This window comes from Neofelis nebulosa, chromosome 11 (genome assembly GCF_028018385.1).
Source record: "Neofelis nebulosa isolate mNeoNeb1 chromosome 11, mNeoNeb1.pri, whole genome shotgun sequence".
Lineage (NCBI taxonomy): Eukaryota > Metazoa > Chordata > Mammalia > Carnivora > Felidae > Neofelis > Neofelis nebulosa.
Window position 1 is genome coordinate 77,785,866 of NC_080792.1, and position 13,053 is coordinate 77,798,918.

At 52.1% G+C, this 13,053-nt stretch overlaps 1 protein-coding gene across 8 annotated transcripts in view; it reads left to right on the forward strand.

Moving 5' to 3' along the window:
- SSH1 (slingshot protein phosphatase 1) overlaps positions 1-13,053 on the forward strand; it is a 60,136-nt gene that overhangs the window by 28,122 nt on the left and 18,961 nt on the right. For 5 of the 8 annotated variants that reach the window (XM_058691052.1, XM_058691048.1, XM_058691051.1 and 2 more), the window contains 5 exons: positions 1,448-1,551; positions 5,909-5,973; positions 6,421-6,542; positions 11,141-11,209; positions 12,313-12,378. In XM_058691052.1, coding sequence (XP_058547035.1) covers positions 1,448-1,551; positions 5,909-5,973; positions 6,421-6,542; positions 11,141-11,209; positions 12,313-12,378 — 426 coding nt within the window. Of the gene's footprint in view, positions 1-1,447; positions 1,552-5,908; positions 5,993-6,420; positions 6,543-11,140; positions 11,210-11,709; positions 11,807-12,312; positions 12,379-13,053 lie in introns of those variants that run through there. The other 3 variants (XM_058691053.1, XM_058691054.1, XM_058691055.1) reach the window with 3 other exon arrangements.

Here is a 13,053-nt window from a genome sequence, read left to right on the forward strand (position 1 = left end):
GGGTGAAGGTGATCTTGTTGTGTTTTTTTCCTGTTTAGGAAAACGTTCCTAGATTTCTGTCAGGAATCGATCAGCTTTCTGTTAAGACACACACACACACACACACACACACACACACACACAGTGCTGCTTTTTCTTAGAGTTTCCTTTTAAGTCATTTATATGTTAATTGTTGCTCAAGAGAGAATTAATGATTTTTACAGTTCCCTAAACTGAAATGTGATCTTTCACAAAATTAATAGAAATAAAGTGCTTTTCCATTGTAATGTGTGGTACGTGTCTTCTATTACTCTGAAAATCAAATAAAAAATAATCATTCAAAAACATTAATATTTGCTCAGTACAGAAAATTCAGAGGATACTAAGAAATAAAAAGAAGGTAATCGTAGGTGATCCACCCTCCACCCCCCTCCCCACAAAAAAAAAACAGTTAATAATTTTGGTGTATTTTATGGGTAATTTTTAGCATTAATGGTATTTTTTTTTTAACTTTTTAATTTATTTTGGGGACAGAGAGAGACAGAGCATGAACGGGGGAGGGGCAGAGAGAGAGGGAGACACAGAATCGGAAACAGGCTCCAGGCTCCGAGCCATCGGCCCAGAGCCTGACGCGGGGCTCGAACTCACGGACTGCGAGATTGTGACCTGGCTGAAGTCGGAGGCTTAACCGACTGTGCCACCCAGGCGCCCTTACATTAATGGTATTTTTTAACAATTGGTAGTAACTAGTAGTTCATACAGTCTAAAGGTTTTTTTCTGATAGCCGCCAAATCGCAAAGATGAAATTTTAAAAATTCAAATTGTAACTTTTTGAGTTGTATGTTGAATGTAAGTGTTAGTGCTGGTTAAAATAGCAAAGACCAAGGATTCACTGCTGAGAGATTCATGGTGTGAATTGGAGGTTTTCTACAGCAGTAGGGACACAGTCACCTTGACTAAGTTAAATCACAGGTCACTAGCCACCCACTTGCAAACAAATGGTGAAAGTATAATTTCCTCTTCTTTATATTCAGTCAAGGGAGGGCACCAAGACCAGTGAAGTTGCCTTAAGTCAGGGAGTCACAAAGATTGCACAGCAAGACCGGGAAAAATTCACAGAGGGAACCGCCCCCTCTCAATCAGAGAGTTGGTCTCTGTTTTTAGAAGATTTTGTGTTACGGGGAGCTGGTTCGCCATATCCTGCAGAAAGGGGGCGCTCCGCCGTGCAAGAGCCCAAAGAACCTTGGGCCTTTTAGCAGAAGCATGATTTCATCACATAGACTCTCAGCAGCAGGCTTGTAGCCAAGGTTGGAAAGAGCGCCGTGTGAAATGGTCATAAAAGTGGTTTTGTCCCCTGTGCATCGTACACGCCGTTCGTCCACACGACAGCTTTTCCTCCGCTGCATGTCTTTGCCCATTTTCCTCTCTGAACTCTAGCCTGACTGTGCTCTGCTTTTATTCTTCCCAGCTTAAGTGAGAGCTTTTTCATGGTGAAAGGAGCGGCCCTCTTCTTACAACAGGGAAACAGCCCTCAAAGCCAGCGAAGTCTTCAGCATCCCCACAAGCATGCAGGTAAATTGAGGTTCTTACATTGGAACTTACTTTCTGTGCAATGGAGGAACCTTCCATCACGGTGGTGAGCCCTTGGCTGGCTTTCAAGGCCAGAGAAATAGCGGAACGCAGGCTTATGACACCTGCTGCATGGGAGAAGCTCTTTTCTTGAGCGGGCAGGCCAGGCGTGTTTTCCAGGTGGCTCTGGGAGCCAGTGACCCTTTGACCGTGCATTTCTACGGAAGCAGTAGGGCAGTCGTCAGCGTTCCATCTGGATGCAAAGATTTCCCACTCCCAGTTTATCAGTTAACTGCAGATTTCAAGTTGCAGTAGGACTTTTTAACAAGGGCACCAGTGCGTGTGATAGCCAGATGTTGTCCCCTTGGAAATAACCGCCTTGGGATGCTGTGTACCTACTTGGAGGACTCTGGTCATTTCCCTGAGCATTTGGAAAGCTTTCATTTGGAGGATTTCTTTATGAGTCTTTGGAAGGCACTGGGGGGTGAGAAGACTTTATTACTGAACAGTGGATTTGGTTTTTGAAAGTAGACAGGAAGTGATAAAGTGGGGATCAAACCCAGTATTCATTTAGGTGCAACAGCATACGAAAAAGAAACGCTTATATGGCAATAAGACCGGTTTTCTTAGGTGACTTAACTCTGAAACCGAAGGCGGTTTAAAAGAGGAATCAGAAACCTCCGCGTACAAGTGAATCTTTGTAACGGGTCCACGGCCTCTTTGGGCGCTTCTCGGACGGCAAAGGCCTCGAAAGCAGCCAGCCAGCTGCAGCCAGTTTTCTTGTCTCTGTGATCCTTTTGTCTCCAACCTCGAGTCCTGCAGCCTCATTTTGGATCCAAGCACTTCAGTTCGAATTTCGTGTCTTACGGTTGACAGAAACAGCAAGGCCCAGTCAGTACTTTCCCCGTACGGATATGCGGAATCAAGATTTGAGTCTGTTTCAAGCTCAGAAAATAGTCGTCCTGCACAAGGAGGCAGTATGGTTTGGGGCAAGAATACGTGTCTTGGAGCCAGATAGACCTGGCTTCTGATCCCAGTTGTACAACTTACTGAGCAGTCACGGTCGACTCCTGACCCTCAGTTGCCTGATCTTTACAACGGGCCTCAAATACCGGTAACTCACACAGGATGGAATGTGAAATGTATGCGTGTAACATACTTCCCTCCCTGTGGGTGCTCTGTGTCTGGTAGCTGTGATTGTCACGACTGCGGTAGCAAGGACAGTCACCCTGCAAACAGAACCCTCTTTCTTGAACCTGCTCACGGTTCTGCCCTGTCGGGAATTTAACCATTGTTCGTGCCTTAACACCTACAACAGAGCGAATGCTCCCGCTTTGTCACTCTTCATATAAAATGTCTCCATCCTCTAATTCAAACAGTGTTTCCGTACTGTGTGCAAGCTTGGGGAAGGAGGTGCAAAGCCACATAAAAACCCCAAGTCCGGCTGGTTCCTGCATCTCTGGAGCGTACAGGAGAGTAGAAAGAAAGCCACAGGCTTGGTGGCTCTTCGCCCCCGAGGTCTGGAATGACCGATGTGCTCAGGAAGGCAGAGGGACCATGACTGTCTCAGTAAACGACCCTGGGGCAGGCACAGACTGGACTTGACGTTGATTCCTGTTTTTCTAGAATTACTGTCAAGTGCCCTGGAAGACCCACAATCCCATCAGCAATCACGCAGAGCGGAGTACAAATGATGGTTCATTTTGCCCGTGCAAAGGTCATTCCGGTCGTGTCAGCCGGTCCCCAGTCTGAGGCACTTGCGAGGGGCCTATACTTGAGGCTTATGTTCTCTGATCTTTTTGCAAGTGCTGAGTGAACACTTCAGCGTATAGAGACAGTGTGTGGAAGGCAGACCATGGCTGGGAGTTCTGTCGGTCAGCAAGTCCACATCTCCACAGGCAGGTCCCGCTGAAAGGAGCCTATCTATGTGGAAAATGCCCCTTTCATTTAGGCACACGTCAGACAAAGAGGCTTGTTTTTGCTTTCCTCTGTGTGCTGTGACTCAGAGCGGGTGGTGCTGGGGTGCAGGCGAGCCCAGAACCAGCTGAGGTGGTTGCGTGCCATTGGGGCGCGGGGGCCACACCAGGCAGGGGTGCTGTTGTAGACGGAGGGGGATGGGGAGCACGTTGTCCTCTTGTAATGTGACCTGTCACCTGCCAGTCAACCCTTACGGAAAGCAGTGCCTGTGTGGGGTGTTTGACACAGTGCAGTCCTGTAACAGGGAGAGCAGACGAAGGGGGCAAGCTTCTAACGACCTGAGTCCTCCCTGAGGAAGGAAGTACGATTCGGACATCATATGTTTCAACCTGCCCTACAATGTGAAACATGCTTCTGCCAAAGAAACGAATCCAGTGGGGGTGCTTGGGTGGCTCAGTTTGTTGAGCATCCGGCTTCGGCTCAGGTCACGATCTCACCGTTTGTGAGTTCGAGCCCCGCGTCGGGCTCTGTGCTGACAGCTCGGAGCCTGGAGCCTGCTTCAGATTCTGTGTCTCCTTCTCTGTCTGCTCCTCCCCTGCTCATGCTCATGCTCTGTCTCTGTCTCTCTCTCTCAAAAATAAAATAAAACGTTAAAAAAAAAATTAAAAAAAAAAAAGAAACAAATCCAGTGTATTGATCCTTCTCGGACTCTGGTTGTGACCTACAGGTTAATTTCTTTTTAAAGGTAACTCTGTTTCTCAGGATGTTGCACAAATCAGAATTAATACAGATCTGTGAGTTACTCGTCCTTTCTGGTAGATCAGCATCTTTGCAGATGAGCCTTTCCTTCAGAAAGAAACATTAACAGAAATGTACCAGCTGGGGAGAGAGCTGTGTCAGCGTCCCACTTACTACTCACTGATTATGAACCTCAGTTAGGGGCCCTGTGCCTGGAACACACGGCTTGTTTTCAGCTGTGTTGATCCTCTGTGTCTGTGGAGACTCTGTGGAGACTCCCCGGCTCTGAGGGTCTTCGCTCCCTCCACTCCAGCCCGGAGGCACCACCTGGGCCCTGGGCTGCTCGGAGAAGCTGGAAGCTCTGGATCACTGCCTTTATAAAGTAATAATGCTTTATTGGATTCAGTTGTAGAGTGAGTGATGCGTATACAAACTGCTGCGAAAACGGGTGCCAGCCTCAGGCCACAGGCAGCCGCTAGTAGCCTCCATAACCTTTAATAATGATCACTGAAATCGCCTGGGTGATCATCACTGAGCCAGGGGGCGAAAACAACATTGAGTGTAATGATCAGAAGGAGGCCCAAGACCAGAGCCCGGATGTGCAAGCACTTGGCAGTGGAGACGAAGGCCTGGGCCCCCCACTCACTCACCTGCCATCCTCTGGTCCCCAGACTTCAGGGAGTAGGAGAATGACACAAAAGCCAGTCGGCACAGGGACCAGACGGTGTGGTCGGGCACGGAGGTCTTGCTGTGGATGTTGATCATTGTGGTCGTCACGGGGGCCTAGCTCTGGGGCGCCCCGCGGGCAGCCACCTCGTGCTCCTCCTTGAGCATCTCATAGGTTGGGGGGATGCCAGTGTGGGCACCAGGGAAGAAGGGCTGGGAACAGCTGTCGAGGACAGAACTTTTAGCAAGAGAAGAGACAGTGACGGTGCTCGTTGTCAATTCACGTTGTCTTTCTGGACACCCCACAAGTACCTGCTGTCTGTAGTCACCTGACTTGCTTCCTCTCCAGGTTGTAGAAGGAGTCTCTGTCTTATGGAAAACGCAGGAGAGTATTAAACAGGAAAAATGACCTCCAGACATTTCTCTTTCACACCAACTCTTAGCAAATCCCCTGCCCCAGCCCTGTCTGTAGTTCCTGCTCCCTCATCCTGCACGGGAACGTTTGTTTGAACTTGCTAACATCTTTCTTTCTTTCTCTTTCTCTCTTTATTTCAAGAGTAGGGGAGGGGCAGAGAGAAAGGGAGAGAGAATCCCAAGCAGACTCTGCACTGTCGGTGCTGAGCCCAAGTCGGGGCTCAAACCCACGAACCCTGAGATCATAACCTGAGCCAAAGTCAGACGCTTAACCGACTGAGCCACCCAGTCGCCCCTGAACTTGATAACATTTCCCCTCTAGGCTTGTCTGTATCTTTTTACATCTTGTATTTAAAAAGCCCGTATTGCAAGCATTTTAGAATATAAAAGCAACTTCTAAAAACATGGCAGTCAGCTAGATCTCCCCACCCTCATCGAGCAACATTCAGGAATGGAGTAAGAGAAATTGAGCCTCTTAGTCTTTGGGACGGTTCCGTGTGGTGTAGGTGGAGGGATTTTGACTTCTCCGTCTTCTCCCAGGCCCTTAACATCATCAGCGTCTTGCAGGTTTCTGCCTAGAAGGTGGACGGGCGACCTTTTACAACTTTCTTTGTTGGTCCAACAGGTGACCTGCCCCAACATCTGCAAATAATGATCAACCTCCTGCGTTGTGAAGATCGGATCAAGCTGGTAAGAAGAGACGAGAGTGGCAAGTTTTAATTTTTAATCGTGCGATTTGGTAGGGAATTACTCACGAGCAGTGGGAGGCGGGGCATTTCTGTGTTGCAGCAAATTCTTCCCCCCATATTTCGCAAAAGCCCAAGCCAGGTTTGCTCACCATCACCCACACCGTCCAGCGAAAGGTTGTACCTTCGGGGTCAGTCTGTGCTGGGTTGAGATTTTCAGCCTCTGGACTTTATCTGTTCACCCATTTGAGCGACTTTGAGGGATTTCCTCCGAGCCAAGCACTGTCCCTCGTGCATGGGTATGAACAAGACGTGAGGATTAAGAATCTCATCTTGATTCCTGAACTCACAGGGGGAAAGGTAGAACACAAAAGTCCTTGGTGTTGATTTGGTGACGGAAGGGGCCACCATCCGGAAAGGCAGGCCAGTGAGAGCGTCTTTGCCTGTCTAGGCCGTGCGCTTGGAGAGCGCCTGGGCGGAGCGGGTCCGGTACATGGTGGTGGTAGACAGCAGCGGGCGCCAGGACACGGAGGAGAGCATCTTGCTGGGAGTCGACTTTTCCAGTAAGGAGAGGTGAGTCTGGTGGGTGCTGCTTCCCTCCTGCGGTGGGGGGACAAGGGCTGCTGCTGGAGAAATGCGTCCGTGGTCCTGTATCCATGGAGATGATGGTGGGGTGTGTGATGGGCAGTGGGCGGTGGGGGTGAGCAGGCACATGGAACCGTAGACCACACCATTCAGCTCGTGTGTGCCGGGCACTGTGCTAGATCCAGCCTCCGCTCTCAGCTCTGGGTCTAAGGAACATTACACTGGGCTTAGAGGTTTACCACCGGCTACTATCCGGGTACTGTAGGAGAGAGCACCTTAGCCAGGAAGGCTTCCTGAAGGAGGTGGCAGCTGTGGTGAGCACCCAGGGACAAGCAGGAGCCAGCCCAGTGAGGCAGGGAGGGTGCCCTCCAGAGGGTCCCATGTTGAAGTGCGGGAGTGAAAGGCATCATATCGAGCACCTCACCCTGTATCACTATCCCAAGTGGAATCCCAAGTCCTTGTGACGGGTCCTTGGTCAGAAGCTTGTAGAGAGGTTTGGAGTCTCCCAATACCCGGAGGCCAGGTTAGTCGTATCATCAGAGACCCTGTTATGCGTGTGCGATGAGTGTCAACGGCTCTTCTCGCATCTAGGATAAATGAGTGTGTGTGAGATCGTTGTAGAACCTGGATTTGTGAGAACTGGACTAAGATGGGTTCCCGCTATTCATTTTCAATCTTCTCACCCACCAAGGAAAGTGCGTGCGTTCTCCTGTGTATGAGGCAATGGGCCAGATGCGTGAAGAAACAGCCGTACACAGTTCCCCACCCCAGAGAGTCGAGAAGCTTAGCGAGGAAGGAGCCATAACCAGAAAGCAGGGTGGTGGGCTCAGTGACAGAGCGATGCTTCGGGTGGGGGGGGCTGTGGAAACACAGGAGAGGGGTGGGGTCGGAGGGGGCAAGCCAGAGGCCTTCCGCGGCCTCTGATGGCGAACCAGGTCTTCAAGGGCAGGCGGGCAGCAGGGCCGGTTCAGGGGTCGGGGCGAAGCAGGGGCGCGTTTGAAGCGCGTTGAAGGCAGATTCGATGGGAGGAAGGGAGAAGCCACAGAAGCAGTGAACGGTGTGGCAGCTGTGCGGTCACATCTTGTTCCCTGAGAGAGCTGCCGTTAGAGTGACCAGGACCCTGTCGCTTGTTAACAAGTACACGAATGGAGACGGAGGGCGTTTTCTTCTATGACCTTCTTCCCGGTACGTGATAGCACTAGGAGAAAGTTCTGTGTGGCACACTTTGGGAGAGAAGTGTGAGCTGGCGTCTGTGGCCTTGGGCTGGTTGGGAAGTCTGGATCTGGAAGCAGGTGTAGCCTGACGGGTCTTAGGAGCTGAGCTGGGAAGAGCCCCCTTGAAGACCAGACGGCCCGGTACTTCTGAGCCCCAGACAGGTGCTCTCGGAAGCAGGCTGTGCTCTGTGTTGTGGGCCATTGTTGGCAAGGTGGTGAATCAAAGAGACGTTTCGTGTCCAATGGTATTGTGGTTATCATTCTTTATTTGAGAGAGAGAGAGAGAGAGAGAGAGAGAGAGAGAGATGGGGAGACAGGCAGAGAGAGAGGGAGACACAGCATCCAAAGCAGGCTCCAGGCTCTGAGCTGTCAGTGCAGAGCCCGACATGGGGCTCGAACTCACAACCTGTGAGATCGTGACCTGAGCCGAAGTCGGGCACTTAACCGACTGAGCCCCCCAGGCGCCCCGGTGTTGCAGTTACATTTACTCCTCCAGCGATGATAATGCCCGCCTTTCCGAGTTCCTTCCGGGGCTTCCCTCACCACGTGTCATCCATTCCAGTAACGCTCTCTGGCCCTGAGCCGGAACCTGCCTCCCTGTGGAATGTGCCCCTCATCCCTGCCCAGACCTCTGGAGTTGCCAGGTCTGCCCCTCCTGCCAGCCAGCTCTGTTGCTTCCGTGGGGGAGCACAGTGCAGTTGCCACAACACGTCCTCAGCGTCTCCTCGAACCGTTAAACTGCCCCGTGGGGTAGGTCGCCCCGATTCATGTTTTACAAGTGAGGAATCCAGCTCATGAGGTTGGCGTGGTTACCCCAAGGCCATCCTCCTGGCGGGAGCAGGGCCTCAGAATTGGGACTTTTGCTGCAGACCTGCAGTGTAGACCCCACACTTCGATAGGCCGCAGCCCTCCTCCACACCCTGTTGTTGGTGAGTTCGTTCATAGACTCAACCGCATCTGTATTTGTTAGCACTTGGCGTGTGCACAACGCCCTGCCGGGTGCCGGAGCCACATCAGTGAGAGAGCCCTGGCCTCTGCTCTCCGACCACGCAGCCTGGAGGCCGTGACCGTAGCATTGGACACGTACACACGCCCTTCCACGTCATCCTTGGCGGCTGGAGTAGACAGGCCTGCCCGAGGCCGGTGCGGGGGCCTCGCAGCCGGGGAGGTGGGTTGGGTGGCTGCAGAGGGTGAGCAGGCGTTCAGAGGGGGACGGGCACCAAGTGGGCCTTCCTGTGGTCGGGCCTGAGCAGCCGCCCCGCGCACGCCCAGGTGTGTGGAGGCGGGGCCTGGAAACTGGGCGTTTTTCTGCGGCTTCCACGCTGACAGAGCACCAGGCACTTTTACTCGATCCTGGCTTGAAAGCAAAGCCCTGGTCCTTACCAGAGCTTTTGGCCCTGCCGAAAGCATGATACGCCTGTTTTTTTTTTTAAATCCCTGACTTGAGATTATGCTTCCTTATTGTTTTAAAAAAACAAAAAAAGAGCGAGAGATGGGTGTTGCCCACAAGGGGCACCTGCAGGGGGTTCCCGGGGGGTTGGTGCGGGTGCAGTGTTAGAGGGGAGAACACGTGGTAGTGACCGGCCCTGCCAGCTCCCGAGTGCTCTTTCAGAGCCATCCATGTGCCCCCTCGGGAGAGCGGAGCGGCCACCCGCAGGTTCCGTCATGCACGATGTTTTGTCTGGGACCCGGGGCACTTGGAGTGCCGTGGGGGCGCCCGGCCATGCTGCCCTTGTTGGTCTCGCGCAGTTCGTGAAGGACTTCCACGGTTCCCTTGAGTTCCTCCCGCACTGGCCCAGCTGGCTCCTCTATTCCTGCTATGCCGGGCCCCGGGGACTTGACACTGCCTTCTCGGGCAGCTGCCCCCGCCTACTCTATCCTTCAAGGTCATTCTTCCTCTAAGACCCCACTTACCGTGTATGCAAGTGCACAGGCCCTCCTTTGCTATAGAAATTTGACTGTCCGTCCCTGTAAGACTGGGAACTCACAGAATAGCAGATCGGGGCATGTTAAGGAATTTGCAGAGTTTTTACAGTCATGTCATGGTCCCTGCTCGTGCTCTTGACTGTAGGGCAAGAGCCTGAGTGCAAGTGCTCCATGGACCTGGCCCCGCGCACACAGCACTCACTAGGCTCTTCGCCGTCTCTGTGATTTGGAGAGGCCAGCTTAGATGCTGCCCTTGCTTCGACTCCAGGCCTGGCCACGTATTCCCAGGGCCCCCTCTACCCTGGGCTTTCCGCATATCGGTTTGGGACTGCGAGGGACCAGTCTGCACCAATACAGCCAAGTAGCTCCTGGGCTATCCGGGACTGGGCGTAAATTGTATTTTGCAGCTCTACAAAGGAAATATAATTAGCCGATCAAGTACGGGTAGGAGTGCAGGTCTGGGGCCTGAGAATTTGCCTAACACAAAAGGCTTAGTCTAATTTGACACGAAGGGCTGGAAACTGCCTTCCCCGAAGACAGAGAAGTAAAGGGTGGAAAAGGGGCCCACACGGTCCCCAGTGCTCCAGGGAAGAGGGGTCTCAGGGAGCTCAGAGCTCCCCGTCTGCAGTCACATGAGCATCATGTCACTCCCAGGCGGTGACTAAGTGGAGGCAGAGGCGAGCATTCTAGATCCCTGGAGGTCGTCGGAGTTGGCCTTGGCAGCAACGGCGGTCTGTCACGAGCAGACTCTTTTGTAAACGCCTGAAGAATTTTCATAATAATCCAAGGGGACCCTCTGATAAAGCTCTTTCTTTCCCTCTGTGTTTTTCAGTGGCGCCTGTCTCCAAAGTCATTAAGTGTCATTTCACTGGTAGGGTGAGCAAAACAAAAGCAGATTAAGCTAGGTTTTAAAGCGCAGCTGTACAAAGGTACAGAAACAGAGGCCCGGAAATGAGCTCTAGTAATGGTGTTGGCACCCTCCCCACCCCCGCCACCCTCGGACAGGAGGCCCGGCTGGCTGCCACCACTCGCCTGTGTCCCCTGGAGTGCGTGTGGCCTTGTGCCAGGAGTGTGCCAGCCATTGGCGGCCTCACCCCTGCGGCAGCATGGGCGTGAGGTCAACTGCTTGCTCTCTGTCTCCCTGAGAGCCACAGCTGAGACCTGGTGTTTGGTCAGAGTCCCCTGTGACCATCTCCAAGTAGAGGTCACTGGTGACCCCCTCTGGTGAGGGCCCGTCCCAGGCCCCGTCTTCTAGAATCCAGTGGCAAGCGGTCCGTACGCGGACGGCCCGAGAGCTTCTCCCAGATACACATACGGTAGCCAGACCCAGGTCAGGTGGTGGTTTCCCCCTGCCAGCTGGCCAGGCGGGGTGAAGACAGAGAGGGAAGACCATGCTTGGGCAGGTGGATCCTAACTCCAAGGCATCTGCTCTTTCCTCCCGAGTAGTAAAAGCTGTACCATCGGGATGGTTCTCCGGCTGTGGAGCGACACGAAAATCCACCTCGACGGAGATGGGTAAGGAGATCTCTTTAATTCTTCCACTGTGGACTTTGAAACACCAAGCTACTTTGGGCGTTGTTGGGTAATCATCCACAGGGTCACATGTGTGATGTGCTCATTACATGGGGAGAAACAGCATGCCCCTTAGTGAGCCACACAAGGAAGGGGACGTTTTGGCGTTGCATAAGGGCATTTGGGTCACAAAGTAGCAACGGAAGGGTATTTACAGGAGGTCCGCTGCGTGTGAAGTTCAAGAGCAGCAGGCAGCTGATATTCATACGTTTACCTTGATGTGTTAGATGAATACTCAGTACGTGCCCTCCAGGTGGAGCTGGTCTCTGTAAGTTCATAGTTGGAAAGGACACAGCAGGAACCCGTGGTCTGTGGGGGTGCCGGGAAAGACAGACAGACAGCTGGCAGGCGGAGCAGCATTTCAGGTGCCTCTCTGGGGGGCTGCAGAGGAGGAACCCTTCCATTTGGCCTGGGCAGGTAAACAAGAGACGAAGAGCCATCCGGGTCCCACATACATTTGCTTCCAAGGGAAATACGCGGGTTCTGCCGTGAGTGGAAAGGAGCGGAGTAGAAGTTTATCCCTCCACTGGGATTCCAACGGTAAAAGTTACCTTGCCTCATAGTTAGCATTCGGGGAGAAAAGTAAAATGTGACTTTTTGGGGGGGGTGGGGGAAAAGGTAGGATTATGGTTCTACTTTTTTTCCTTCTTAACATTTTGCCTTCCGTGAAGATATTTCCCATGCAATTGCAAAAGTAACGGACGGCACATGTGGGGCGGGAAGTAGCCGCGGTGGGCTGCTGGGATGGTGGCAGGAACGTGAACGAGGTGGCATCAGATGGCATCGTTGCCCTTGCCAGGGTTTGTGTTTTTGACAGACCTCACGTAGCTGGGTTGGAAGCAAACGTTCATCTTGTTTTTCTTTTTCTTCTTCTTTGTTCCTACTTTTGCCCTCATTGGATGCAGTGGGCTGGCAGTCCCTTATCAGGAAGCACAAGACGCACTTGTCCTCAGGGTGTCCGTACGAGCTGCCGTCTCGCCGTGGGTACAGGGTACAGGTTCCAGTATCTCACCACAGTTCCATTCTTTTCTGTTTGTCTTTCTCAGTGGGTTCAGCGTCAGCACAGCGGGACGGATGCACGTCTTCAAGCCCGTGTCTGTCCAGGCCATGTGGTAAGTGTGGTTTTAGAGAATTACATCGCCTTTGAAATTTTTTTTTTTTTTTTTTAGCTGCCAGCATGAATCGAAAGACCCCCTTCGATTTTAAGGCTCATTTAGGTGTGTGCGTGCGTGCGTGCGTGTGTGTGTGTGGCACAAAATGTGCATAACATAAAATGCACCATTTTAAGCATGCAATTCAATGTACATCCATGATGTGCAAACATAACCATCCATTTCTGGAGCTTTTCCTTCATCCCAAACAGAAAGTCTGTGCCCATTAAACACTCATGCCCTCTCTCCCCAGGCCCTGGTACCCTCCATTCTACGTCCTGTCTCTATGACTCTGCCTATCCCAGGTCCCTCCTACAAGTGGAATCATACACTCTTTGTCCTTTTGTGTCTGGTTTATTTCACTTAAAATGTTGACGAGGTTCGTCCATACTGTAGCAAAAAAAAAAAAAAATTTTTTTTTAAGGTCATTTATTTTAAGAGAGCAGGCACGCGAGCAGGGAGGGCCAGAGAGAGAGGGAATCCTGAGCAGGCTCTGCGATGTCACCTCAGATTCCAACATCAGGGCTCGAACCCACGAACAGTGAGATGATGACCTGAGCTGAAATCAAGAGTCAGATGCTCAACCAACTGAGCCACCCAGGTGCCCCCGTGTCCGAATCCTTTTTAAGGCTGAAT